Source organism: Nicotiana tomentosiformis, chromosome 8 (genome assembly GCF_000390325.3).
Source record: "Nicotiana tomentosiformis chromosome 8, ASM39032v3, whole genome shotgun sequence".
Taxonomy (NCBI): Eukaryota; Viridiplantae; Streptophyta; class Magnoliopsida; order Solanales; family Solanaceae; genus Nicotiana; species Nicotiana tomentosiformis.
Genome location: NC_090819.1, coordinates 10,167,794 through 10,195,033, shown reverse-complemented (window position 1 = coordinate 10,195,033; position 27,240 = coordinate 10,167,794). Strand labels below are relative to the sequence as shown.

Genomic DNA, 27,240 nt, shown 5'->3' with positions numbered 1-27,240 from the left:
AGGGAAACTAAAACTTCAATATTGACAAGACTGCCTACGTGGTTAAGATTGAGAATTAATCTTGATCCCTCTCGAATAAAATATAGATTACATAATGTATTATTCGTAAGTACCGAAATAACATTTCTTTGAAGAGGACCCATCATTTTATGAGCACAAAATGATGAGGAATGAGCAGCATCGATATATTTTAACTCGTACTGTCATACACACCCTTTCAACTGCACGTATGACGACGTATGAGAAGTCCCATGTTCAACCAAAATATTGGCCAAACTCATAAGCGGCCCGGTTCCGCTTTTCATTTTGACACATTATTCAGGCCTTTTCCATTTTGACACTCCAGCCCCTTACCTCATGTATCATTTAAACACAAAACACTGACATGTCACATTGAGTGATCCTCGTCGCGCGTGGGGCCTCTAGGAGGGGTAAAATCACTCCCCTTTTAACAGTATTAAATTTTACCGTTGGAGTCTCATTCATACCCGACTTTCCTCTACCCTTTCTCCATTATCAGATGTAAAAAAAGCCCTAATTCTCAAAAGCTCCATCTCCATGAATATTCAAAGCTGCTTTCTTTTCTGCAATTTGTCGAAGCTTTAGTCGAAATTAATAGGAAAGTGAACAAGTTAAAAAGGAAGAAAATAGTGAATGGTACTATCAGAAAATGGAATTCTATGTTGTCTAGCCATTGGACATACATTGCATAAAAATGGTTGTTTAGTTGACACCTTATTTGACAGAAATGAAATAGATCTCATCTTGGCAAATGGAATGTGACCTAATCTTTGATGCCAAAATACATCATCTTTATTACCAACAATAGATGGATTACAATATGAACTATGAGATATAGAATGATCAACAGAATTTGAAACAACAGTAGTGCTAGGATCAGAAACAGAAACATTAGTCTGACCAGAAGAAGAAACAGAACTAGGAACAAATAAAGGAAAATGAGAATCAGTTGAATGCAGGAAGTACAATCCATTTGCAGTCTTACCAATATCCAGAGGCCTCCTCAGAGAAAGGCCCTATAAAATACAGTTTGAAATAGTGAAGATTGCAAGACATTTGAACTGAATAAGTAACTTGTGTACAAAGATCAAATTGAAATGGAATGAGGGAACTAATAAGACATTATGTAAAATCATATCTGCCCTGAGGATCAAAGAATCAGTAGATATGACTTTTACTTTATATCTATTAGGTAGAGTAATTAGGAAAGGTGTTACTAAAGGCTTAAGATTGTGAAGTAAGTGTTTATGTGGTGTCATGTTGTTGGTGGCACCAGAATCTATGATCCAAGGGTGGGTTTAAACCTAAGTGTGAAACTGTACATGCATGAAAATAAGCTGAATGCACCTCAGGTTGATTGTATAAACCTACAAAGTTGGCAAATCCTGCATTTTCAATGACAACATTCTCAGAATGAAGAGTAGGAGATGTGTGGACTTGTTGAAGCAGAGTCATGAGATGTTGGTATTGTTCTTTACTGAATCCATGTCCACTGTATCAAAGGAATTTGGTTTGGTAAAGGCAAGTTCCAGAAGATGTCCATCAGACTTAACACAAGTTGCAAATCTCCTATTCTTGGTAAACTTAAAATCTGAGGGGAAGCCATGTAGCTTATAACACTTATCAATGGTGTGCCCGAGCTTCTTACAATATCTGCATGGAAGGTTGGAAGATGAACTAGAACCTCTCTTTGTATCAAATTGGACCCTCTGATTAAAACCCTTAGAAGTGTTTAAAGAACCAGCTAAAGCATTGAAGGAGGCAAAATCATGGGAGAAACCAGGGACAGGAATATAAGTCTCTTTCTGTTTCTCATCATGTTGTAGCATGGAGTATGCCTTACTTAGGGAAGGAATGGATGGCATCCTAAGGATGTTGCTCTTGCAGGTACAGTACGACTCATTCAGACCACTGAGGAATTGATAGATTTTTTGCTCTTCAATGAATTTGGGGAGAGCACCACAGGAACAAACAAGACCAACATAAGCAGTACTAAGCTCATCCCAAAGACCTCCCAGTTTAGTAAAATAGGTAGCAATATCTAAATGAACTTGGGAAGTGAGACTAATTTCCCTTTGAAGTTGAATGTACTTAGAACCATTAGAAGTACCAAATCTCTCATTAATGTCAGTCCATACATCCTTAGCAGTGTCAAAACACATCACACTGTTGGCTATATCCCTAGACAAAGAGTTTGTTATCCATGCAATGATCATGTCATTGCACCTTCCCCAAAAATGATAATAAGGAGAGTTAAATTGTAGTTTGGATACCCTACCAGTGATGAGACCTAACTTGTTTTTAACAGAGAGGATAGTAAGCATGTTTTTGTGCCAAATGACAAAACCATCGCCATCAAAGGGATGGGATACCAGGTGATCACCTAGACTTTCCAAGGGATGCATGTAGAAAGGATGAGAGGGAGGTATAGTAAAATTATCAAAACTATCAACTGTAGTTGACGATCTCACTTCAGGACTACTCCATTTCTAAACCCTAGTTAGGTCAAGTTTGTACACAAAAACATAAAATTGGTATCTACCAACACTTCAACCCAAAATTGAGTAATGAAAGGATATTATCGTCCTTCTTTGCGACCTAAAGAAAAAATGCCTTCAATTTATCACAAAGAAAACCACCACGACCTTTGATACCACCGGTAGAGTCGGAAATTGGGGATGAATGTACTTTGCAGAATCGAGCCACAAATTTTCCAAAGAAATAGCTCACCTTCTCTGAAACTCTTTAGCATTCATCAATTATGACCAAATCGTTCAAAATCGAAGAAAAAATTCAGAAATTTTCCGGCAATGAAAATTTCGACAAGAAAGGAACTTGAGAAACAAACACCGTCAGTGGATATGTGGAGCCATAAACGATCGATAATAGGCTTTGATACCATGTTAATTCATTGATCCTTAGTGTAATCGAAAGATTTGATTTAGAATTGAAACTCTAATAATGAGAAGAGAGAGGTAAACGAAAAGAGAAAAATATTAGAGAGAGAGAAAATGAATTTATTCTTTTATTAGTTCTGTCCAAAATTTTCTATATGTATTGTATATACAAATGAATGAGTAAAATAAAAATGGGCCGGATATACAGAGAGGACCAAACTAAGTATAAAACTATGAGGCCCAACAGTTAATCATTTTAGTTGCTGTCAAGTGGCCCAGTATTGTCAACAAAGAAAAAGAGCAACCCTGTCACGCTAGTCAATAAAGAAGGAAATTGTGGTTAGAGAAGAAATCGTTTTCCATTTTCTTTCTCTTTTTTCCACTTCGGGCTACATGAAAAAGAAAATCAAATAAGGGAAATTGTTGGGCATTCTCTATAGTAGCAATGGAAGGTATCAACAAGATGAAAACAGGAAGCTGGAGTCTCTATCAGGACAAAAACTAGAACGAGATGTCAACAACAAGGTTTCAATAGTACATGGAGAAGTTTCTAACTTCATCGGGAAAGAAGGAATTATCCTTACATAGTAAAAACGATAAATGGTATAGAAAGATAAGCATTCATGGGGTACTAGTTGTGTTAAAGCGTGAGTTGACTGTGTTTACTCGAAAAATGGATAGAGTTGAATTTATACGTAGTTCTAAGGATATGTGGTGTAACTTAATACAAATCGTAAGGATAAATAGAAATTATCAAATACGGATTGTAAAGAATAAAAAATATACAAGGTTGGAAAGAAGATGATTTAAGGACTAAGCAAGATGAATCAATATGTGAATCCAAAAAGTGTAATCCTTCAATATAGTGTATGATATTTTGGTTACAATGTAAGCAAAAACTATTTTTTTTTACAGAAATGTAGCCATCTTCTTTATAGTGGAGGATCCTACTTTAGATATAATTAAAAATACATAGTGGGGAACCAATGATAAATAAGCTTTTCCCTAATTCCCGCCGAGATTCTCTCCCTTAGTGCGATTGCAACGACTCTTGTCTGTGAGCTCGAGCTAGATCGGATTCGGTGTTGGTCGATATTGTTTTTAGAACTCGATGCGGAATTGAGCTCAATGCCGACTCGGGATCTGGTAATGACTCGGGCTCGGTATCGGTATCGGTTGGCCTCTGCCCCTTAAGCTCGATTCCATAACATCTCATCATAGTTCGTTTCGGACCCGAGCTCGATAATGATTTTGAACTCGGTGTTTGATCTATACCTAAAATTTGAAGCTCGTTCGTTCCATCTTCGGAATTCATCTCGATATTATGAAGTCTTTCTTTGGTCCATTATGATACCATCTCGATCAATCGTACGATGACCGAAATCAATTTCGACCGTATATAGACTGACGAGTAATACATGCCATTGCTATGTAAGCTAGTAGCTATCCTCTTAATAAGGAATCTTGCAAGAACCATTAATGTGCAAGAATCTCCTTAATAAGAGAGTCGGGTCTAAGCCCTGAATATGGAGTAGTCTATGGTAGGGAGCGCCTTACGCCCAAAGTTTTTTTTCAAAGTGCGAATCTAGATTAGCCAAAACCTAAATAGGCTACCGAACGTTTGGTAGGAATTTAAACAAAAAAAAATATATCTATTAACTTTTCAAGAAGATATAATCTTCATTTAAAAGATTCTTCTTCCTCACGTAAAATTCAATAGTGCAAAAGCTGTCATTAACATCATAACATAGGTGTAGATGGAGATTTCAGCTGCAAAAGGTCCAGACAAATATGACCATTTTAAAATATAATTAATAGAAAGTAGTAAATCCATAATTAAATGCTAATTATTGAATTATTAATCCTAAAACAGATAACTTTATTAGGAACACACCATGTGGACTCCAAGTATGGGCAAAATTTTATCAACCAGCAGTACAAAGGTATGAAACAGAACATTAAGAATTAATACAGCTACAATGGCTATCTCATACAAAGGTGAGGATATCAGAATTGCTTATTCGACGACAAACATTTCTCTCGCGGCCGGTTGTTCACCGTACATTGTTTTGACTCTCTTCGATGTTGGGAATTTAAGAACCTGGTGTAGGGTTGACGGTACAGCTCTCATGTTGTGGATCCATGGCCTTCCAAAAAGGGCGTTGTACCTCATGTCGCCTTCGATTACGTGAAACTTCATTTCCTGGATGGTCCCGACCATATTTATCGGCAGAATTATCTCGCCTTTGGTGGTTTCACATGCCATATTGAATCCGTTTAGAACCAGGGCTGCGGGTACGACCTGGTCCTGTAAATCGAGTTGTTTTACAACCTTCGATCTAATAATATTGGCCGAGCTACCTGAATCAATTAGCACACGCTTAACTTTAGTTTTATTCATAAGTACGGATATTATCAGTGCATCGTTATGAGGTTGCATGACTCCTTCTGCATCTTCATTATTAAAAGACAAAGTTCCTATGGGCGCGGAATCCTGAGTTTGAGGCCGCTTTTCTCTCATAACCGAGGTCTTAGTGCATTTAAGCACCGACACTTGAGGGGTATCGACGTCGCCGATGATCATGTGGATGATGTACCGTGGTTCTTTTTGTTCGTTTTGTTTGCCGAAATCCCTATTTTTGAAATGGTTCTTGGCCCTGTCGCTTAAAAATTCTTGAAGGTGCCCTTTATTGAATAACCGGGCTATCTCCTCTCTTAGTTGCCTGCAATCTTCCATTCTGTGGCCATGGGTACCATGATATTCACACATTTGATTGGGATTCCTCTGGGCAGGATCAATCTGCATGGGTCGAGGCCATTTAGTGTCTTTGATGCGTCCGATAGCCGACACGATGGCAGGTGCATCAATGCTGAAGTTATACTCCGATAACCGTAGTGCTTCTTTAGATCCGGTAGGTCTGTCGAACCCATTTCTGTTCATCAGCCCCCGAGACCCCTGGCCTCGATCACATTTTTTGTTGCTTTGTCCGGGGTTACGTCTCAATCATTGGTTCTGTGGTTTTCGCTATACGGTCGGTATCGGTCCCTGTTCAGACCTTGTTCTCGATTGATATCCCTTCAAGCAGCGGGTTCAGACCCCAACTGATCATCTTCGACTCTAATTTTTGATTGGTATCGATTATGCACATCGGCCCAAGTAATAGTTGGGTACACGATCAGATTATGCTTCAACCGCCGTGAAGCCGTCGAATTTCGTTCGTTCAAACCTTAAGTGAAAGCCTGAACAGCCCAATCGTCTGTGACTGGTCTCGACTTTTATGGCCCCAGCGTGTGCTTTTGTCTTACTTTGAACAGGTCCGATTTCCTGGTCTCGACTTTTATGGCCCCGACGTGTGCTCTTACGAAGGAATCTGCAAGCATAGCAAAAGAATCGATAGAATTATGTTACACCTCGTGTTTTCGTACGTGAAAGTACGCCATAAGTTAATTGATGAAAGCTAGGAAATGAGATATTACATCCCGTATTTTCGTATGTTAAAGTTTCGTAGTAAGTTAATCGACGTAAAATTTGGAAATGAGGTTATTTTTAAAATATAAGCATTATGCTATTTCAAACATGTGATGATTAAATTTGTGAAGGAAAAAGGGTAAGCAAATTGAAGAAAAGAAATTTCGTCAAAGTTTGACATTTTGGGATGAAATACGGTCCAAGCTATGATACCCGATATTTACGGACTAGTACCATACAAGGTACCACATGGCCATGATAGTAAGGTTTATATATGCAAAAAAATGAGTAATATTTTAAGTAATTTGGGATAATTATTAATTATATGGATAATTAGTTAATTACCGGGTAACATGACATTACCTAATTAACTAATAAGTTGGATAATGATTAAAATCCCCACCCCACCCTCACGTGGAGGCAAGCCACTAAACCAAGCAAATGACTCTTAAGTCATATTAGATTAGGTGGCAAACAAAGGATACTTATCTTCCAACATAAGGATTTTTAATTTCAAAACAAACGGTTACACATATTTGAACCATTTGGACTCGTCGTGAAAACCATTAGAAGGTGTATATCTTGGTAAAATCATGACCAAGGAGATAAGGACCATATACTCATCTTTCAACATCAAAGAATAGCAACTCAATCTGGAGCAACATAGGAAAGTGCGGATATTCAATGATTCAAACCGAGATTTCATAGCATCTTAAGCAACGTGTGAGTTTGCAATTTTAAGGAAGTACAGTGCAATTCTTCTCAAAAATATCATACGGATTTTCCCTACTCCAGGTATGTTAAGGCTATCCCTTCTTTCCTTTCGGCATGATCTATACGACACGAACGAAATGAGCAAATGCACAATTTCCATAAATGATTCTATTCATAGAAATATTAGGGGTGTCTATATTCTTGACTCCCCATGTGAATTATTATTATATCTTCTGTTCCTGGGTCTCAGAAAAATATGTATTTGATAAAATTTATCCGACAGGCATATTATTTTTATGACCTTCCAAGAAAATCTTATTAACGTATTTCTTAAGGTATATTATTTTTATGACATCCCGAGAAAATATTATTAACGTATTTCTTATGCATTTATACATACACATTGACCCATGACCAGATGGCATTATATATGCGCATATATGTATATTATATATATATGGAATATGGGAAACGGTTATGGCGGTATATACGCACCACCACCTGATCAGCGGGTATACGTTGATGATTTGTCCACAATGGATGAAATGATATGATGGGATGCCCTCAGAGGCTTGATGATGTTATGAACGCATATACCTATGCATGGTATGCCATTTATACATATATGCATGGCATTATAAAAATAAAATGATTCACAGAGCTATGCAGACATACATGTCAAGTGTTTTACTTCATGTTTCTCTCATGTTTATTATTTACTGATTTTTATTCCTTACATACTCGGTACATTATTTGTACTGACGTCCCTTTTGACTGGGGATGCTGCGTTTCTTGCCCGCAGATCCCGATAGACAGGTCAATAGTCCTCCAAGTAGGCGATCAGCTGAGCGGAAGATGTTGGTGCACTCCATTTACTCCGGAGTTGCTTGTTTGGTTAGTATGATTTAGATGTGTATTATTTGGTATGGCGAGGCTCTGTCCTGACCTTTATGACATTTCTGTACCCTTAGAGGCTTGTAGACATATGTCGTGTACGTGAAAGATTGTACGGCCTTGTCGGCCTATGTTTTGAGTTTATAAATGATCATGTTGGCCTATTAGGCCCGTATGTCACATGTATATGATGATTTAATAAGAAAGATACGTTACGTTGGTACTCGATTGAGTAAGGTACCAGGTGCCCATCGCGGCCCATCGGTTTGGGTCGTGACAAAAGTGATATCAGAGCAGTTCTGTCCTATGGAGTCTACAAGTCGTGTCTAGTAGAGTCTTGTTTATGGGTGTGTCGTGCACCACACTTATAAGCAGGAGGCTACAGAGCATTTAGGACTGTCACTCTTTCTTCTTACTCTAGATCGTGTGGTAGAGCTCAGTTGTAAGAATTCAATTTCCTAAACTCTATCCTATTTGTAATTCAACGATGCTTACATTTAGAAAGACGGTTGGTAAGAGATATAGCTGTGCAAGAGTTGAGTCAGAGGGACTCGATTTTTGTATCATGCTTATGATGGATAAACATGCGGTATTCAGTAGATCATATCTGTACTAAGACGTGTAAGCCTCTTGATAAAGAGCCTTAAGGCAAGAATATTTATCCACCTTTATGGTGAAAGACAATAAGAGATTCAGAAGATAAATACAAGTTTCAAGGAGTAAAAGAAGCAAGATGAAGAAGGGTACAAGGTACCCAGTTAATAAAGATTATCATTATTCAGGAAGGGAGATATAAGCATTTTGAGTTACCTTCAACAGTGACAGATGTATGTACAATTGGCCACACTGATCTCAGTTATGCCCTATGGGAGCTAACAGACATAGTTTAAGAGAAGAACGGGTTATCAGGATCCGACTGGGGATAGAGTAACCCAAAATAGTGAATGGATTGGTAGAGTTGGTTGACATTTCCGAAGCATAGTGCAAACATGGTAATGGATCTCCTGGTGAGACACCTCGATGGTGCACCCTACAATAGTACAACTAGATATGAGTACTACAAATATAAGCACTGGAAGCCTGGAAAGGATAAATATTATCTTAGTATGGCTCCCGTCCCTAGTAGAGAGAGAATGTTAGGCAACCCGAAGAGTCAGTAGATGGAGCAAGTGGAGCTAAAAGCAAGAGAATGTCTTGTTGAAGTTTTCAGAATAAGGTGATAGACAAAGATGTTAGCAGGGAAATAAGAAGAGAGTTAATGAAGCATTATGAGTAAGATGTCACCATGGATGACAACAGTATATCAAAACAAAAATGGCAGTATTATAGAGTCAATAGTCAGGGGAAGGAAAATACGAAAGGTGACAGGTTTTGAGGCAACAAAAGAGTATAGGCCATAAAGTCATATTCTCACTTCGAAAAATAGGTTCGTGACTCCAACGCAACTACCGGAAGGAAACGTTAGACCCCAGAATAATAGAAATAAGTATGGGGTGGTGAACAAGATAAACTAAACATGAATTAGGGACTGAGTGACTTGATAATAGTCAGTATCACGAGAATTTCAGATTTGCGTTCCGGCGATAATAGAATGGACAAGAGAAGACGATTCATGAGAAATTCAGAAAATGGTCATTCAGGAAGACGCTTCCCTAAATTAAGCAATATGAGCAAAGTTAAGCTTAAGGGATTGTATGTGCCAGTTGCACTAAGTGTCACCATTGCGAGTAAGGGAATTTGTTATCCTTGGTACAGAAGGATTGCCGCAAGCGAGTAAGGGTTATTGATGTTGTGAAATGACGCCAAATATGAAGAGGTAAAACATCTATAGGTAGATCCTCGTGGCTTCAGCTCTCAGTACTCCCCTAAAGAGGGGAATATGGAGTTACGTGGCATTAAGTCGGAATTAAATAATTCTAGTAACTATGGAATGGTAAAGGAAGAGTGCGACAAAAATGAAAAGGGGATGAGATTGCACTTATTTAAATCCTACAGATGTGCTACGATTCCAGAATATTATGCAAGCACGACGTCAAGGAGAGGAAGTAAGGGTTCCTGCCTGAGATGTTATTGATAGATAAGGAGCACGTGTGAGACATAAGTTAAGATAAAGGAAATGACCCAAGAAAGATTACACGAAATATTGATATGAGAATGGGCCAACGAGTAGTCAGTAATTGATTCAGGAAGAGCCTAGTTTTGGCTAAACAGGGGATTACAAATGAGGTAGTAGATCCTGCAAGATAAACATAGTAAAACCCAATATGGGGAATTCAGTCTCACAGATATGACCTCGAAACCGTTGAGAAAAATTCAGATAGAAGTTGGGGTAGTTATAGGTGACATATAAGTGTTACCGAAATAAAAGAGGATGCCACTGGAAACAATCAAAATTTAAGTTCAAAAGTAACCCTACAAGAACACGAGCGTAAACTACGGATAATTATAGGAGAGAAAGGACATTAAGTATTAGGTGTAATTAGCTCGCAGCTTTACAAGAGTTTGAGAATCCTCCCTAAACACTACAATGATAGACTGGTTGAGAAAGTAAGGAAGGAAGCTTTAACCTAAGCTGGGTGACCTAAGGAGGAAATGGTCTTATAACAACAGTCTCACAACAACATTGTATGCACTCCATAAGAAAATAGCACCTACTGTGGCTAATGAACCGGAAGTAAAATTAGAAGTGATATTCAAGAGCATATGAGTTGTATGGACTTCCAATATGCATGGGCACGAAGATAAGCTAAGTATGCACGCAAAAAGGGGGCAGAAAGACCAGGAAAAGTAATTGCTTACGTTTGAAGAAAGATGAGATGGAACAAAAAGAATTATTCGATTCATGATCCAGAGTTAGTTACATTATGAACGCACTTAAGAGTTTGGAAGTTTTATAAATGCAACATATACAACTGTAGAAGATTCTAGTATAAGTTAAAAGAAAGAATTAAGCCCAGGTCATAGATGAAGGATTGTATTATTAAAGGATTGTATCATGTACATTCCTCAGCGCCTGTGAAAGGCTAAACGTAATAACTAATACCATGAACCACATATCGGGAGGTAGCTTAAGCCTACATAAAGACTGATCAGAAGAAGGAGAAAACTAAAGAGTTATATCAACGAAGTAAATCAAGAGTCTGATTATTGGACCCAGAAAAATATAGAAATCGTGATTGAGAACATTACAGGATCACTCTTAATATCAGAGGTACAAGAGAGCTAGTACAGTAGCCATATTCTATAATCGCTCTACGATAAAGCCAGTTAGAAGAGTACCAGCCTCATAAGAAGTCAGTACGAAACTCCCACCGGATTGTGTATGCACCAATGGTGCAAGTATTATAATAGAGATTCAAGTTATGGACGTGAATTATACCTATATGGAAGGGAGGTCCTGAAAGATATAGAAGATACCATGCGAGATTTTAAGGTAAGTAAGGTAAAGGTGAACAACGTACAAGATACTCAAAGGAAAGAGATCGTGAATAGTCCATGCTTCGGATAGAAGACTAGATGTACTGGGATTCAATATCCAAGAACAATAGCAGCGTCATCAGTGGCGTACCTTCTAGCCTATGGGTTTTAAGTACCGAGAGATCTAATCAAGAGAGTAAAGAAGAGTTAGAGACGATGTGATATCTCGCTTAATGTTCCAGAATAACATAAGGGAATCAATGGTGCAAACAAGTTGAAGGAAGGTTGTGAATAGTATAAATAGATACGCAGAGGTCGCAAGCTAAAGTATAGTAAAGCGACAAGGTTTTATGACAGGAGTAAGGATGAGAAAGGGCGAGTAAGAAAGTGACGAGAATGGGTCAGTTCTCGGGATTAAGCCCATAAAAACATGAGAGCCGATGGGTTCTCTAAGTTATAGAAGGCTCAATATAGCCTGAATGAACTCAAAGGAGTCTAAGACTAGTAGCATTTAGAAGAGATGGAATGCTGCCCTGGTAGTGAAATGAAGGTGTAATTGTGACAGATAAAAGATAACGGTTGGGCCTTCGACTGAATAATGATTTGAAGAAAGAAAAAAAAGGGAGAAGGAGAAAATATTTCGCGAATGGCACGAGATCAAAATACCCCCATAAGGCGAATCACATCGAGATACTATGAAATACGATTACAGAAATCACTTCAAATATTTGTCGATGCAACGTAAGCCCTAGTGGCAAGGTTTTACGTAAGAAGTTTCAAATTATCAGTAGTATATTGTAGATCAATATTGAGGCAAATCATAATTGATGGACAAAAGTCACATAGTATAAGCTGAGATTAGGTCATCATTCTTAAGATGAACAATAATGAGGAAGCATTAAAGGACTTAGATTTATACATATGTGATAAGCAACAAGAGTAAGCTGGAATTTGGTAGCAGACCTCCGCAACGATAAATCAAAGTAAGAATTATGGTATAGTATGGCTTAAAGATAATGACGCCCAGAGGGACAGCTTGACATAATTTTGTATATATTCACAAAGTGAAGTCTAGAGATTGGCTAAAAGCTGGAGGAAAGAGAAGAGAAGAGTCGTATAGGCGCACATACAAAGTTAGAGTCATAAAGGCTACATGATAGAAGGTAGCAACATTTACGAGATTAGAAGGGTTCCGACTACAAGTCGTGGTGTGAGAAAGAGGCTTAAAGGAGGAAAATGCCCTGGCCTTTGGATTTATTCAAAGAACAGTTTCCTAAATGGCAAGAAGAATGTTAAAGTATTCACAAGAGCTATGGGTTAAGAGAATGATAAATGCATCAATCAACATTCGAGGACGAATGTTCCAAAGGGGGAGATGATGTTACATCCCATGTTTTCGTACGTGAAAGTACGCCATAAGTAAATTGATGAAAGCTAGGAAATTGGATATTATATCCCGTATTTTCGTATGTTAAAGTTTCGTCGTAAGTTAATCGATGTAAAATTCGGGACTGAGGTTATTTTAAAATTTTAAGCATTATGCTATTTCAAACACGTGATGATTAAATTTGTGAAGAAAAAAGGGTAAGCAAATCGAAGAAAAAGAATTTCGTGAAAGTTTGACATTTTTGGGATAAAATACGGTCCAAGCTATGATACCCAATATTTACGGACTAGTACCATACAAGGTACCACATGGCCATGATAGTGAGGTGTATAAGGTATGCAAAAAATGAGAAATATTTTAAATAATTTAGGACAATGCTTAATTATGCGGGTAATTGGTTAATTACCGAGTAACGAGACAATACCTAATTAACTAATAAGTTAGATAATGATTAAAATCCCTACCCCACCCCCACGTGGAAGCAAGCCACTAAACCAAGCAAATGACTCTTAAGTCATATTAGATTAGGTGGCAAACAAAGGATACTTATCTTCCCACATAAGGATTTCTAAATCCAAAACAAACGGTTACACATCTTTGAACCATTTGGACTCGTCGTGAGAATCATTAGAAGGTGTATATCTTGGTAAAATCATGACCAAGGAGATAAGGACCATATACTCATCTTTCAACATCAAAGAATAGCAACGCAATCTGGAGCAACATAAGAAAGTGCGGATATTCAATGATTCAAATCGAGATTTCATAGCATCTTAATCAACGTGTGAGTTTGCAATTTTAAGAAAGTACGGTGCAATCCTTCTCAAAAATATCATACGGATTTTCCTTACTCCAGGTATGTTAAGGCTATCCCTTCTTTCCTTTCGGCATGATCTATACGACACGAACGAAATGAGCAAATGCACAATTTTCATAAATGATTCTATTCATAGAAATATTAGGGGTGTCTATATTCTTGATTCCCCATGTGAATTATTATTATATCCTCTGTTCATGGGTCTCAGAAAAATACGTAATTGATAAAATTTATCCGACATGTATATTATTTTTATGACCTTCCGAGAAAATCTTATTAACGTATTTCTTAAGGCATATTATTTTTATGACATTCCGAGAAAATATTATTATTGTATTTCTTATGCATTTCATGCATTTATACATATACATTGACCCATGACCAGATGGCGTTATATATGCGTATATATATATATGGAATATGGGAAACAGTTATGGCGTTATATATGCACCACCACCTGATCAGCTGGTATACGTTGATGATTTGCCCACAATGACCGAAATGATATGATGGGATGCCCTCAAAGGCTTGATGATGTTATGAACGCATATACCTATGCATGGTATGACATTTATATGCATATGCATGACATTATAAAAATGAAATGATTCACAGAGCTATGCAGACGTACATGTTGAGTCTTTTACTCCATGTTTCTCTCATGTCTATTATTTACTAATTTTCATTCCTTACATACTCGGTACATTATTTGTACCGACGTCCCTTTTTCCTGGAGACGCTGCGTTTCATGTCCGCAGGTCCCGATAGACAGGTCGAGAGTCCTCCAAGTAGGCGATCAGCTGAGTAAAAGATGTTGGTCCACTCCATTTACTCCGGAGTTGCTTGTTTGATTAGTAAGATTTAGATATGTATTGTTTGGTATGGAGGGGCTCTGTCCCGACCTTTATGACATTTTTGTACCCTTAGAGGCTTGTAGACATATATCGTATACGTGAAAGATTGTACGGCCTTGTCGGCCTATGTTTTGAGTTTTTAAATGATCATGTTGGTCTATTAGGCCCGTATGTCACGTATATATGATGATGTAATAAGAAAGATACGTTACATTGGTACTTGGTTGGGTAAGGTACCGGGTGCCCGTCGCGACCCATCGGTTTGGGTCGTAACAAAATAGATGGTAAATTATGATACCTTATCATTGCTCCCTTTGACAGGGTTCCACCGAATTTCTTCAATAATACGGATTCGATCTCATCATCCTCTAGATCGTTCCCTTTGATGGCACATGTGTATGAGGTGACATGTTCGTTGGGATCGGTAGTTCCATTATATTTAGGAATCTCGGGCATGTGAAATTTCTTTGGGATCGGTTTAGGAGCCACACTTTGGGGGAATGACTTTTGTACGAATTTTTTGGAATCTAAGCCCTTCAATATCGGTGGTGCCACCGAGATCTGATCAACCCTGGAGTTATATGTTTCCACCTTTTTGTCATTTGCTTTGATCCTTATTTCTCCCGATTTTATTTATTTTGTCAGTTCTTCGAACATCTTAGCAATTTCAGGGTTAGTCCTCGACTCCTGCTTATTTGATCTCACTATAGTTGGTTCCGTTGTATGGGCAATTTCTCAAGGTTGACTGGGCTCCGACCTGTTCGGTATTTGGGTTTGACTCTGCAACTGAGCTATTGCTGCCTGTTGAGCTTGGAATATTTCAAAAATCATACGCGAGCTGATGCTGTTTTCCTCGACGTTGTGGGTATCTCGAGCCGCGGATCGAGTGCCACCATGAATGCTATTTTCAGGTTCAGAATGTAGGTTCGTCTCAATGGCCACATGCGAATTAATGTCTATCAACACTTCGATTCGAGCTCCAACGGCGTTGACAAGTGGTCTTTCGGTACTGGTGTCAAGTTGTTGTTCTCATCTTGAAGACCAGCTTCGTTGTCGATAGATAAAGCCGATAGTTAGTCATTGCTAATCCTAAATCAAAGACACTTCCGGAAACAAGCACAGAACGGTGTGTTTCTGCAGATTCGTATCAAATAACCACTGTTATTCTTAACCCCACGGTGGGCGCTAAATTGTTTACCCGAAAAATGAATAGAGTTGAATTTGTACGTAGTTCTAAGGATATGTGGTGTAACTTAACACAAATCATAAGGATAAATAGAAATTATCAAATACGGATTGTAAAGAATGAAAAATACACAAGGTTGGAAATAAGATGATTTAAGGACTAAGCAAGATAAATCAATCCGTGAAACCAAAAAGTGTAATCCTTCAATATAGTGTATGGTATTTTGGTTACAATGTAAGAAAAAAATGTCCTTTTACAAAAATGTAGCCATCCTCTTTATAGTGAAGGATCCTACTTTAGATATAATTAAAAATACATAGTAGGGAACCCATGATAAATCAGTTTTTTTCTAATGCCCGCCGAGATTCTCTCCTTTAGTGCGATTGCAACGATTCTTGTCTGTGAGCTCGAGCTTGATCGGACTCAATGCTGGTCGGTATTGTTTTTAGAGCTCGATGCAGACTTGAGATCGATGCCCACTCGGGATTTGGTAATGACTCGGGCTCGGTATCAGTTGGCCTCTTCCTCTTAAGCTTGATTCCATAACATCTCCTGAAATCTGAAGCTCGTTCATACCATCTTCGAAACCCATCTCGATATTACGAAGTCTTCCTTTAGTCCATTATGATCCCATATCGATCAATCGTACGAAGGCGGAAATCAATTTTGACCGTATACATATAGACCCCTCGTTTCTCGGGAAGGATGAGGTGAGAAACGATATGATTTCTCAATGGCTCGATTGGATATGCACTGACGTTTGCATCGAGACCGACCATGACGTACCTGATAGCTATCCCATCGGTTTAGTTTATCAATGCATTTAATACGTGTTAGACGGTGGTCGACCACCGCTGATATTGAATCTCCATTGCTTCAATCTATAAATAGCCCTTCCTTGTACCATTTATCACTTTTACATCTTCAATCTACCAAATTTTCCAAGTTCCTTTTCGTATCTTCTGAGTTCATTCGCAAATCTGTGATTCTTTTCTGTAAAATCCTTCTTCAAAACCACAAAATCTTTGTCACCTCCATTAAATACAAAATGGTGAAAACATCAAAAACCGCCCCCCCAAAAGAAAAAGTTCTTCTTCCCAATCTTACGCCGACAAAACACCGGTGGATCCACGACCTGAGGAGTGCGTTTCGGTGGCGTGTGTTCTTACCTACGATTTTAAGGTCAACAAAGGCTTTTCGGTTCCGGGCCGATGTGAGCTGGTATCGTGGTATATGTGTTCGATAACCGGGAGATATCTCGAACATGTAAAAAAGATTGTAACTAGGGAAACAAAGAAGTGGTAGTCCTTTCTTCTGACAAAGATATTACCGCTTACGTGAAAGGGTTTTTAGGTGTGTATACTTACCCTTTCACGTTAGGTCCCCTCGACCCCGTTATTATTGATTTCTGCCGTAAATACCAAATAATCCTAGGCCAGATCCATCCTTCTTTTTGGCGTATAGTTATTTTGATCCGATACTTTGTCCTTTCACCCTCGACCATCTCATCCGATTGTACTGTCCTCGCCACTTTCGAGGCGGGTTAATAAAACTTCAGCGTCGGGCTACCAAGGTTCTGTTCTCGAGCATAGACGAGGACAGGGATCGAGGCTGGATGTGCAGGTTCATTTGAGTAAGGACTTCAGACCTGATTCCGACTGAAAAGATGCCTTTTCCCGAAGTGTGGAACATGAAGCGTAAGTGTAATTCTGCTGTTATCTCCTACTATTTTGTCCTTTCATTTCTTTTCTCATCGATATCCCCCTTTTTGTGATGCAACGATTCCCTGGATGCCCGACGTAGTTCCCGATCTCAAGAACTGGGTACGAGATCTGGCTTCGACCTCCACATACGCCGAGCGCTCATGGCGTGATTTGTCAAAGGGCCGATGGGAGGCCAAAAATCATGGTAATCTCCTTTCTCGTATCATTGATAGTTCAAACTATTTTCCGTATACTTAAATTAATTTTCTTGTGTGTAGGTTTGGGCAAGGATGCGGTTTTGAGACCCCTGTCCGGCGAGGAGGAAACTTCGGCCCCTATTTCTAAACCGGCGAAGGACAATAAAAGAAAGAGGGTCTCTACATCCGAAAACCCAAAGCCGAAGGCTCGTAAGTCAAAGAATAATACCATCTCTTTAACCTTAGAATCAGTTCGGTGTTTGAGGGATGAAGACGAGGAAGAAGAAAAACACAATGGGTCTGTACTGGTGGCCCGAATGAAGAAAACCATTGATGCCCCACAGGCAACTAGATCGATGGTGGTTTACAAGGCTCTACCTCGAACTGAGGATGTATAGGAGAAAGATTCGGGCAAAGTCCCCGAGCCGTTAGGAATCGAGAATATCTCCCATCGAAGTCAACGGATGGTGGATATGCCTGAAGGGGCCGTTCCTGACTCTCTTTGAATCGAAGAGAACGACCTAAGCGATTCACTTGGGGCAGTAGTAATCCAAGACTCGCCCACTTTCCCTGCTTTTTACGAAGGGGCGATTCGGGAAGCCCAAGCTTTGGGGGGCCTTGAGGTAGATGGATCTCATGAGGGAGATGATCCTTTTCGTGATTTGTTTACCGATGTCGAGGACGTTATCGGCACTAGTGATGCATCTGATCTTTTCCTCGGAGTGCAGCAGGCTTTGAATCAGGTAAGCCTTAACTCACTTCATTGGTAATGCTTTTATGCTTGTTTTTCTTTTCTAACTTCGTTTTTTCTTTCTTTGCAGGCCGCAACAGTTCATCGAGAAGCATGTTCTCGGTCTCGAACCGAGCTGCGTCGATATGAGGCCCACTTTTAATTGGTCACGGAGGAGAAGAACTCCCTTAAACTCCTCTTAGGTCAAAGGCGAGAGGAAATCAAAGACCTTCGAGCTGAGTTGGCCAAGGCTCACCAAGATCAGACCGATCTGTCCGAGCAGGTAATGATACGTTTAAAAGTCTGTGGGCTTGATAGCAGAACGATGACTAATTTTTCGGTCTCACAGCTACATCAAAAAATTGAGATGATCGGGAAACTCCGTGAGGAGGTCAATGTGATAAAAGCAGAGTCCTTGAAGTGGAAAGAAGGTATGGACCGCTTCGCTGTAGAGAAAGAGGCTGCTCGAGCCCAATTATTATCGGCCGAAAACCAACTTCAAAGTATGAAGGAGAAAAGCTCGGTTCAAGCAAGAAAAATAGAGGAGCTCGAGGCTCGGTTGGCTTCTGAACTTGCCAAGGCCGAATCTGACGCCGAAAAGGCAAAGGCCGATGTGGATGCACTTGTGGCCATCTATCGGGCCGATGTTGAAGCTGCTCAGGTACAAGCAAGAGAGGCAGACGATACCACCGACACTCGAGCACATTGGTTTGCTGAACTTGCTAAGTGCCGATCTCGGAGGGAGACCCTCGAGGAGATCCATGCTCGAGGTTTCGACCTCACTGAAGAGATAAAAAGGGCTAAAGAGCTCGAAGCCTAAGCTGAAGCCTTGGATTCCGATGATGACGATGATGATGATAACGATGATGGTAGCAAGAGTGGGTCTGAGAGTGGGGAGGAGCCCGATGGAGAAGAGACTGCCCCGGGGGATAACCAAGAAACTTAGCCCTTAGTTTCTATTTCGGATGTTGCAAACAATCATGTAAACAATCTTGTACATATATACAAATATCATTTCTTTTCCCGTCTTGCCTCTGTTTTATTTCCTGGCTTGTGAAGATTTTGTTTTACTTATGCCTTATGAAAGTTTTCATAAGGCTTTAGGAAATTTGATCGAATTTGGAATTTGTAGCCTTTATAACCAAGTGAGCGCTTACTCAAACTCGAAATAAGGTAGCCGATAGGCTTAGTAGTCAAGTTGAGTGATTGCTTAAACTCGAAGTAATATAGCTTGTAGGCTTATTAGTAGCGTGAGTGATAGCTCAAACTCGAGATGATGTTGCCCATAGGCTTTATTGTTTGCTCGAACTTGAAATAAGAGTAGCTAGTAGGCTTAATGGTCGAGTGAGTGATTCTAACTTGAAGTAATGTAACCTGTAGGATTAATAGTCGAGTGAGCGCTTGCTTGAACTCAGAATGAAAGTAGCCCGTAGGCTTAGTAGTCGAGTGAGTGTTTGTTCGAACTTGGAATAAAAGTAGCCCGTGGGCTTAGTAGTCGAGTGAGTGATTCGAACTCGAAGTAATGTAGCCCGTAGGAGTAATAGTCGAGTGAGTGATTTGAACTCAAAGTAATGTATCCCGTAGGCATAATGGTCGAGTGAGTGCTTGCTCGAACTCGAAGTAAAAGTAGCCCGTAGACTTAGTAGTCGAGTGAGTGATTGCTCGAATTCAGAATAAAAGTATCATGTGGTCTTAGTAGTCAAGTGAGTGATTCGAACTCGAAGTAATATAGCTCGTAGGCATAATAGTCGAGTGAGTGATTCGAACTCGAGGTAATATAGCCCGTAGGCATAATGGTCGAGTGAGTGCTTGCTCGAACTCGAAGTAAAAGTAACCCATAGGCTTAGTAGTCAAGTGAGTGCTTGCTCGAACTCGAAATAAAAGTAGCATGTGGGCTTAGTAGTCGATTGAGTGATTCGAACTCGAAGTAATGTAGCCCGTAGGCTTAGTAGTCGAGTGAGTGCTTGCTCGAACTCGGAATAAAAGTAGCCTGTAGGTTAGTAGTCGAGTGAGTGATTCGAACTCAAACTAATGTAGCCCGTAGGCGTAATAGTCGAGTGAGTGATTCGAACTCGAAGTAATGTAGCCCGTAGGCGTAATGGTTGAGTAAGTGCTTGCTCAAACTCGAAGTAAAAGTAGCCCGTAGGCTTAGTAGTCGAGTGAGTGCTTGCTCGAACTCGGAATAAATATAGCCTGTGGGCTTAGTAGTCGAGTGAGTGATTCGAACTCGAAGTAATATACCAGTAGGCTTAGTAGTCGAGTGAGTACTTGGTCGAACTCGGAATAAAAGTAGCATGTGGGCTTAGTAGTCGAGTGAGTGATTCGAACTCGAAGTAATGTAGCCCGTAGGCATAATGTTTCTTGGATATAAGATATCAATAAAGAATAAATATTTCTTTGTAAGTCATTATACATGTGTTCATGTTTTGCGTCAGGGCTCGGGCCAACTACATGAGCATGGTTCGTTTTGACCATTTGGCTCTTACAATTTTTCTTATCGGAACCTTGTTGAAGTAACTTTCTTACATCGACTTGATATATTTGCTTGATATATTTGAGGGGTAATTCCCCCACAGTATTCGAGGTCGATTGTAAAGAGGTCTCGGATACTGTCGAATTATTTCTAAGTTAGCACGATCAATGGTTGCCTTATTAAAAACCTTGCCGAAAAACCCATTTGGGATAAAACCGGTCTAAGGGAAAAAGGTTGCAACGCGTGCTTTCAGACCTAGGGCTTCGTATTGAAGGATCCATCCTTGTTCCTGATCGGACTCATGCAAGGGTTAGTTTCGAAATATAAACGAATATGGGAGGGTCGTACCTTAGCAGCAGTATCGTTTTAGGTGCGACACATTCCAATTGTTAGATAATTATTTACCGTTTATAATACCGATCTTGTAGGATCATTTTCCGACATTTTTGAGAACCTGATATGGTCCTTCCCAATTTGGACCCAGTTTTCCTTCGTTTGGATTTCGGGTACTGAGGGTTACTTTCCTTAGCACTAAGTCCCCAAGTTTAAAATGGCAAAACTTGGTTCTTCGATTATAGTATCTTTCGATTTGTTGCTTTTGGGCGGCCAATCGGACGAGACCAACTTCTCGTTTTTCATCCGATAATTTGAGGCTAGTATTCATAGCCTCGTGATTTGACTCTTCTGTTGTATATCGAAACCTGGCACTGGGTTCCCCGACTTTGACCAGAATAAAGGCTTCGGAGCCATATACTAAGGAGAACGGGGTTGCCCGTTGCCCCCGTACTAGATTTTGATGTTGTTCGATATGCCTAAAGAACTTCGGGTAGGATTTCTCTCTATTTTCCCTTAGCGTCGTTCAACCTTTTCTTTAGGTTTTGAATGATAGTTTTGTTCGTTGATTCGGTATGTCCGTTCCCACTAGGGTGATACGGTGTTGATAATATCCTTTTTATTTTGTGGTCTTCGCGGAATTTCGTCCCTTTGCTTCCGATAAACTGTTTCCCACTGTCACACACTAATTCGGCGGGTATCCCGAATTGACATACGATACGATCCCAGATAAAGTCTATAACCTCTTTCTCTCTTACTTTCACGAACGTCTGTGTTTCAATCCATTTAGAGAAATAGTCAGTCATAAATAAAATGTACTTAGCTTTACCTGGGGCCGATGGCAGAGGGCCGACGATATGCATTCCCCATTTCATGAATGGCCATGGGGATAGGACTGAGTGAAGTTGCTCTCCGGGCTGATGGATCATTGGTGCAAACCTTTGACATTTGTCACATTTTCGAACAAACTCCTTTGCATCTTTGTCCATATCTATCCAATAATACCCTGCCTTGATTATTTTTTGAACTAATGAATCGGCACCGGAGTGATTTTCACAAGTACCCTCGTAATCTCTCGTAGGATGTATCGGTGTCTCCTGGACCTAAGCATACTGCAATGGTCCATCGAATGCCCTTCGGTATAATGTTCCATCTGCAGTCAATGTGAATCGAGCAGCTTTGGTTCGTAGGGCCTTCGAATGTTTAGGTTCCGATGGGAGCTTTCCGTTCTCTAAGTATTTAATATACTTATTCCTCCAATCCCAGGTTAAGCTTGTATATCTCGACATGACCTTCTTCGATCACGGATCTCGAGAGTTGAACGACAGTCCTCGAGATTATTTCGTCTTGCTCGACCGATGATCCCAAATTCGCAAGTGCATCGGCCTCACCGTTTTGTTCTCGTGGTACATGCTGTAAAGTTCACTCTTTGAAACGGTGCAAAGTGACCTGCAGTTTGTCCAAATACCTTTGCATTCTATCCTCTCGAACTTCAAAGGTTTTGTTTATTTGATTTACCACCAGTAAAGACTAAAGAGTCACATTTGGCTTTAATGACTTCTGCTCCCAAGCCTTTAGCTAGCTCGAGACCTGCAATCATGGCCTCATACTCGGCCTCGTTGTTAGTCAATCTAATAGTTTTGATAGATTGCCTGATAGTGCTACCTGTAGGCGGCTTTAAAACGATGCCTAGCCCGGACCCCTTCACGTTCGAAGCCCCGTCTGTGAAAAGGATCCATACCCCTGATAATGTACCCGATTTCAATAAGAGTTCCTTTTTGACTTCGGGTACAAGGGGTGGCATGAAATCGGCCACGAAGTCCGCTAAAATTTGAGACTTGATGGCCGTACGGGGTTCATATTCGATATCGTACCCACTGAGTTCGACGGCCCATTTGGCCAATCGGCCTGATAGTTCGGGCTTGTGCAAAATATTACGAAGTGGGTAAGTGATTAATACGCATATGGGGTGACATTGAAAGTACGGTCTTAACTTTCTAGAGGCACTTATCAGTGCAAGTGATAATTTCTCTAAGTGTGGATATCAGGTTTCTGTTTCTCCTAAGGTTCGACTTACATCATAAACGGGAAATTGCGTGCCTTGCTCTTCTCGAACTAGGACACCACTTACCGCGATTTCCGATACTGCTAAGTACAAGCAAAGTTTTTCGTTTATATTTGGAGTATGAAGCAGTGGTGGGCTCGTTAGATATCTCTTCAATTCCTCTAATGCTCGTTGGCATTCCGGTGTCCAAGCGAAATCATTCTTCTTTTTAAGTAGAGAGAAAAAATTGTGACTTCAATATGACGACCTTGAAATGAATCGGCCTAAGGTAGCAATCCGTCCCGTTAGCCTCTGCACGGCTTTTACACTGTCCATGATGGCAATGTCTTTGATGGCCTTGATTTTATCGGGGTTGATCTCGATCCCCCGATTTGATACCATGAAGCCTAGGAACTTGCCCGAACCGACCCCGAAAGCATATTATTCGGGGTTAAGCTTCATGTTGTATTTCTTCAAAATCTCGAATGTTTCCTGCAAATGAGCCAAATGGTCCTCTGCACGCACGGACTTAACTAGCATGTCATCAATATACACTTCCATTGATTTACTTATTTGTTCCTCGAACATTTTATTTACTAGGTGTTGGTAAGTAGCTCCTGCATTTTTTAAGCCCAAAGGGCATCACATTATACCAATATGTTCCATACTTGGTGACAAATGAAGTCTTTTCCCTGTCTTCCGGGTTCATTTGGATTTGATTATACCCAAAATAGACATCGAGAAAAGTAAGGACCTCGTGGCCGGCCGTGGCATCGATCATGCGATCGATGTTGGGAAGCAGAAAAGAATCTTTGGGGTATGCTTTGTTTAACTATTTATAATCTACACACATTCTACGTTTGATCCCTTTTTTAGGGACTACAACTACATTGGCTAACCATTATGGATATTTAACCTCCCGAATGGACCCTATTTTGAGACGTTTAGTTACCTCGTCCTTTATGAATGCGTGCTTTACCTCGGACTGGGGTCTTCTCTTTTGCTTCATCGGTTTGAACCTAGGGTCCAAGCTTAGCCGATGCATCGTTATATCCGGTGGGATCCCTGTTATATCTAAATGGGACCAAGCAAAACAATCTATGTTATCGATAAGAAATTGAATAAGCTTTTTCCTGAGTTCGGGGTTAATCCCGTTCCCAGGTATACCTTTCGTTCTGGCAAGTGCTTGATTAGTATGACTTGCTCCAATTCTTCAATCATTGATTGGGTAGCGTCAGAATCATCGGGAACCACGAAGGATCGAGGGATCCTTTGATCATCATCTTCATCGATCTTCTGATTTTCTGGTTGGGTTAAAGCTGACGTCTGTAATTGCTATTTGGCATCTCATTTCCCTTTTGAGTCCGACCCATTTTGTTGACAAATGTGAGGATATAGGAATTTTTTCTTCGGCGGCAAACATTTCTCTCGCGGTCGGTTGTTCTCCGTATACTGTTTTGACTCCCTTCGATGTTGGGAGTTTAAGAACCTGGTGTAAGGTTGACGGTACAACTCTCATGTTGTGGATCCATGGCCTTCCAAAAAGGGCGTTGTACCTCATGTCGCCTTCGATTACGTGGAACTTCGTTTCCTGGATGGCCCCGACCATGTTTATTGGCAGAATTATCTCGCCTTTGATGGTTTCACATGCCATATTGAATCCGTTTAGAACCAGGGCTGCGGGTAGGACCTGGTCCTGTAAACCGAGTTGTTCTACAATCTTCGATCTAATAATGTTGGCCGAGCTACCTGGATCAATTATCACATGTTTAACTTTAGTTTTATTCATAAGTACGGATATTACTAGTGCATCGTTAATTGGTTGCATGACTCCTTCTGCATCTTCATCATTAAAAGACAAAGTTCCTATGGGCGCATAATCCTGAGTTCGAGGTCACTTTTCTCTCATAACCGAGGTCTTAGTACGTTTAAGCACTCGACCTATGAGGGGTATCGACGTCGCCGATGATCATGTGGATGATGTGTTGTGGTTCTTTTTGTTCGTTTTGTTTGCCGAAATCCATGTTTTTGAAATGGTTCTTGGACATGTCGCTTAAAAATTCTCGAAGGTGCCCTTTATTGAATAATCAGGCTATCTCCTCTCTTAGTTGCTTGCAATCTTCCGTTCTGTGGCCATGGGTGCCATGATATTCGCACATTTGATTGGGATTCCTATGGGCAGGATCGGTCTACATGGGTCGAGGCCTTTTAGTGTCTTTGATGCGTCCGATAGCCGACACGATGGCAAATGCATTAGTGCTGAAGTTATACTCCGATAACCGTGGTGCTTCTTTAGATCCGGTAGGTATGTCAAACCCATTTCTGTTCATCAGCCCCCGAGACCCTTGACTTCGATCACTTATTTTGTTGCTTTGTCCGGGGTTACATCTCGATCATTGATTATGTGGTTTCCGATATACGGTCAGTATCGGTCCCTGATCGGACCTTGTTCTCGATTGATATCCTTTCAAGCAGCGGGTTCAGACCCCAACTGATCATCTTCGACTCTAATTTTGGATTGGTATCGATTATGCACGTCGGCCCAAGTAATAGCTAGGTACTCGATCAGATTATGCTTCAACCGCCGTAAAGCCGTCGAATTTCGTTCGTTCAAACCTTGAGTGAAAGCCTGAACAACCCAATCGTCTGTGACTGGAGGCAGATCCATTCGTTCCATTTGAAAACGAGATACGAACTCCCTTAACATCTCGTTATCCTTTTGTCTTACTTTGAATAGGTCCAACTTCCTCGTCTCGACTTTTATGGCCCCGACGTGTGCTTTTGCGAAGGAGTCTGTAAGCATAGCAAAAGAATTGATAGAATCAGATGGTTGTACCGACGTCCCTTTTTCCTGGGGACGCTGCGTTTCATGTCCGCAGGTCCCGATAGACAGGTCGAGAGTCCTCCAAGTAGGCGATCAGCTGAGTGAAAGATGTTGGTCCACTCCATTTACTCCGGAGTTGCTTGTTTGATTAGTAAGATTTAGATATGTATTGTTTGGTATGGAGGGGCTCTGTCCCGACCTTTATGACATTTTTGTACCCTTAGAGGCTTGTAGACATATATCGTATACGTGAAAGATTGTACGGCCTTGTCGGCCTATGTTTTGAGTTTTTAAATGATCATGTTGGTCTATTAGGCCCGTATGTCACGTATATATGATGATGTAATAAGAAAGATACGTTACATTGGTACTTGGTTGGGTAAGGTACCGGGTGCCCGTCGCGACCCATCGGTTTGGGTCGTAACAAAATAGATGGTAAATTATGATACCTTATCATTGCTCCCTTTGATAGGGTTTTACCAAATTTCTTCAATAATACGGATTCGATCTCATCATCCTCTAGATCGTTGCCTTTGATGGCACATGTGTATGAGGTGACATGTTCGTTGGGATCGTTAGTTTCGTTATATTTAGGAATCTAGGGCATGCGAAATTTCTTTGGGATCGGTTTAGGAGCCGCGCTTGGGGGGAATGGCTTTTGTACGAATTTTTTGGAATCTAAGCCCTTCAATATCGGTGGTGTCCCCGGGATCTGATCAACCCTGGAGTTAAATATTTCCACTTTTTTGTCGTTTGCTTCGATCCTTCTTTTTCCTCCGATTCTATTCGTTTGGTCAGTTCTTCGAACATCTTAGCAATTTCGGGGTTAGTCCCCGACTCCTGCTCATTTGATCTCACTATAGCTGGTTCCGTTGTATGTACGTTTTCTCGAGGTTGACTGGGCTCTGCCTGCTCGGTATTTGGGTTTGACTCTGCAACTGAGCTATTGCTGCATTTTGAGCTTGCAACATTTCGAAAATCATATGCAAGCTGACGCCGTTTTCCTTGACGTTATGGGTATCTCGAGCCGCGGATTGAGTTCCACCATGAACGTTATTTTCAGGTTCAGAATGTAGGTTCGCCTCAATGGCCACATGCGAATTAATGTCTATCGGCAGTTCGATTCGAGCTCCAACGGCGTTGACAAGTGGTCCTTCGGTACTGGCTGTCAAGTTGTTGTTCTCATCTTGAAGACCAGTTTCGTTGTCGATAGGTAAGGCTATTTAATTGATAGTTAGTCGTTGCTAATCCGAAATCAAAGATACTTCCGGAAACAAGCA

At 40.4% G+C, this 27,240-nt stretch overlaps 1 protein-coding gene across 6 annotated transcripts in view; it reads right to left on the bottom strand.

Annotated features, from left to right (window-relative positions):
- Positions 1–48: 48 nt before the first annotated feature.
- LOC104116494 (protein FORGETTER 1-like) overlaps positions 49–27,240 on the bottom strand; it is a 54,732-nt gene continuing 27,540 nt past the window's right edge. For 2 of the 6 annotated variants that reach the window (XM_070182056.1, XM_070182054.1), the window contains one exon: positions 49–6,289. In XM_070182056.1, the coding sequence (XP_070038157.1) occupies positions 6,195–6,289 (95 nt within the window). In that variant the 3' untranslated portion in view covers positions 49–6,194. Of the gene's footprint in view, positions 6,290–27,240 lie in introns of those variants that run through there. The other 4 variants (XR_011410191.1, XR_011410190.1, XR_011410189.1 and 1 more) reach the window with 4 other exon arrangements.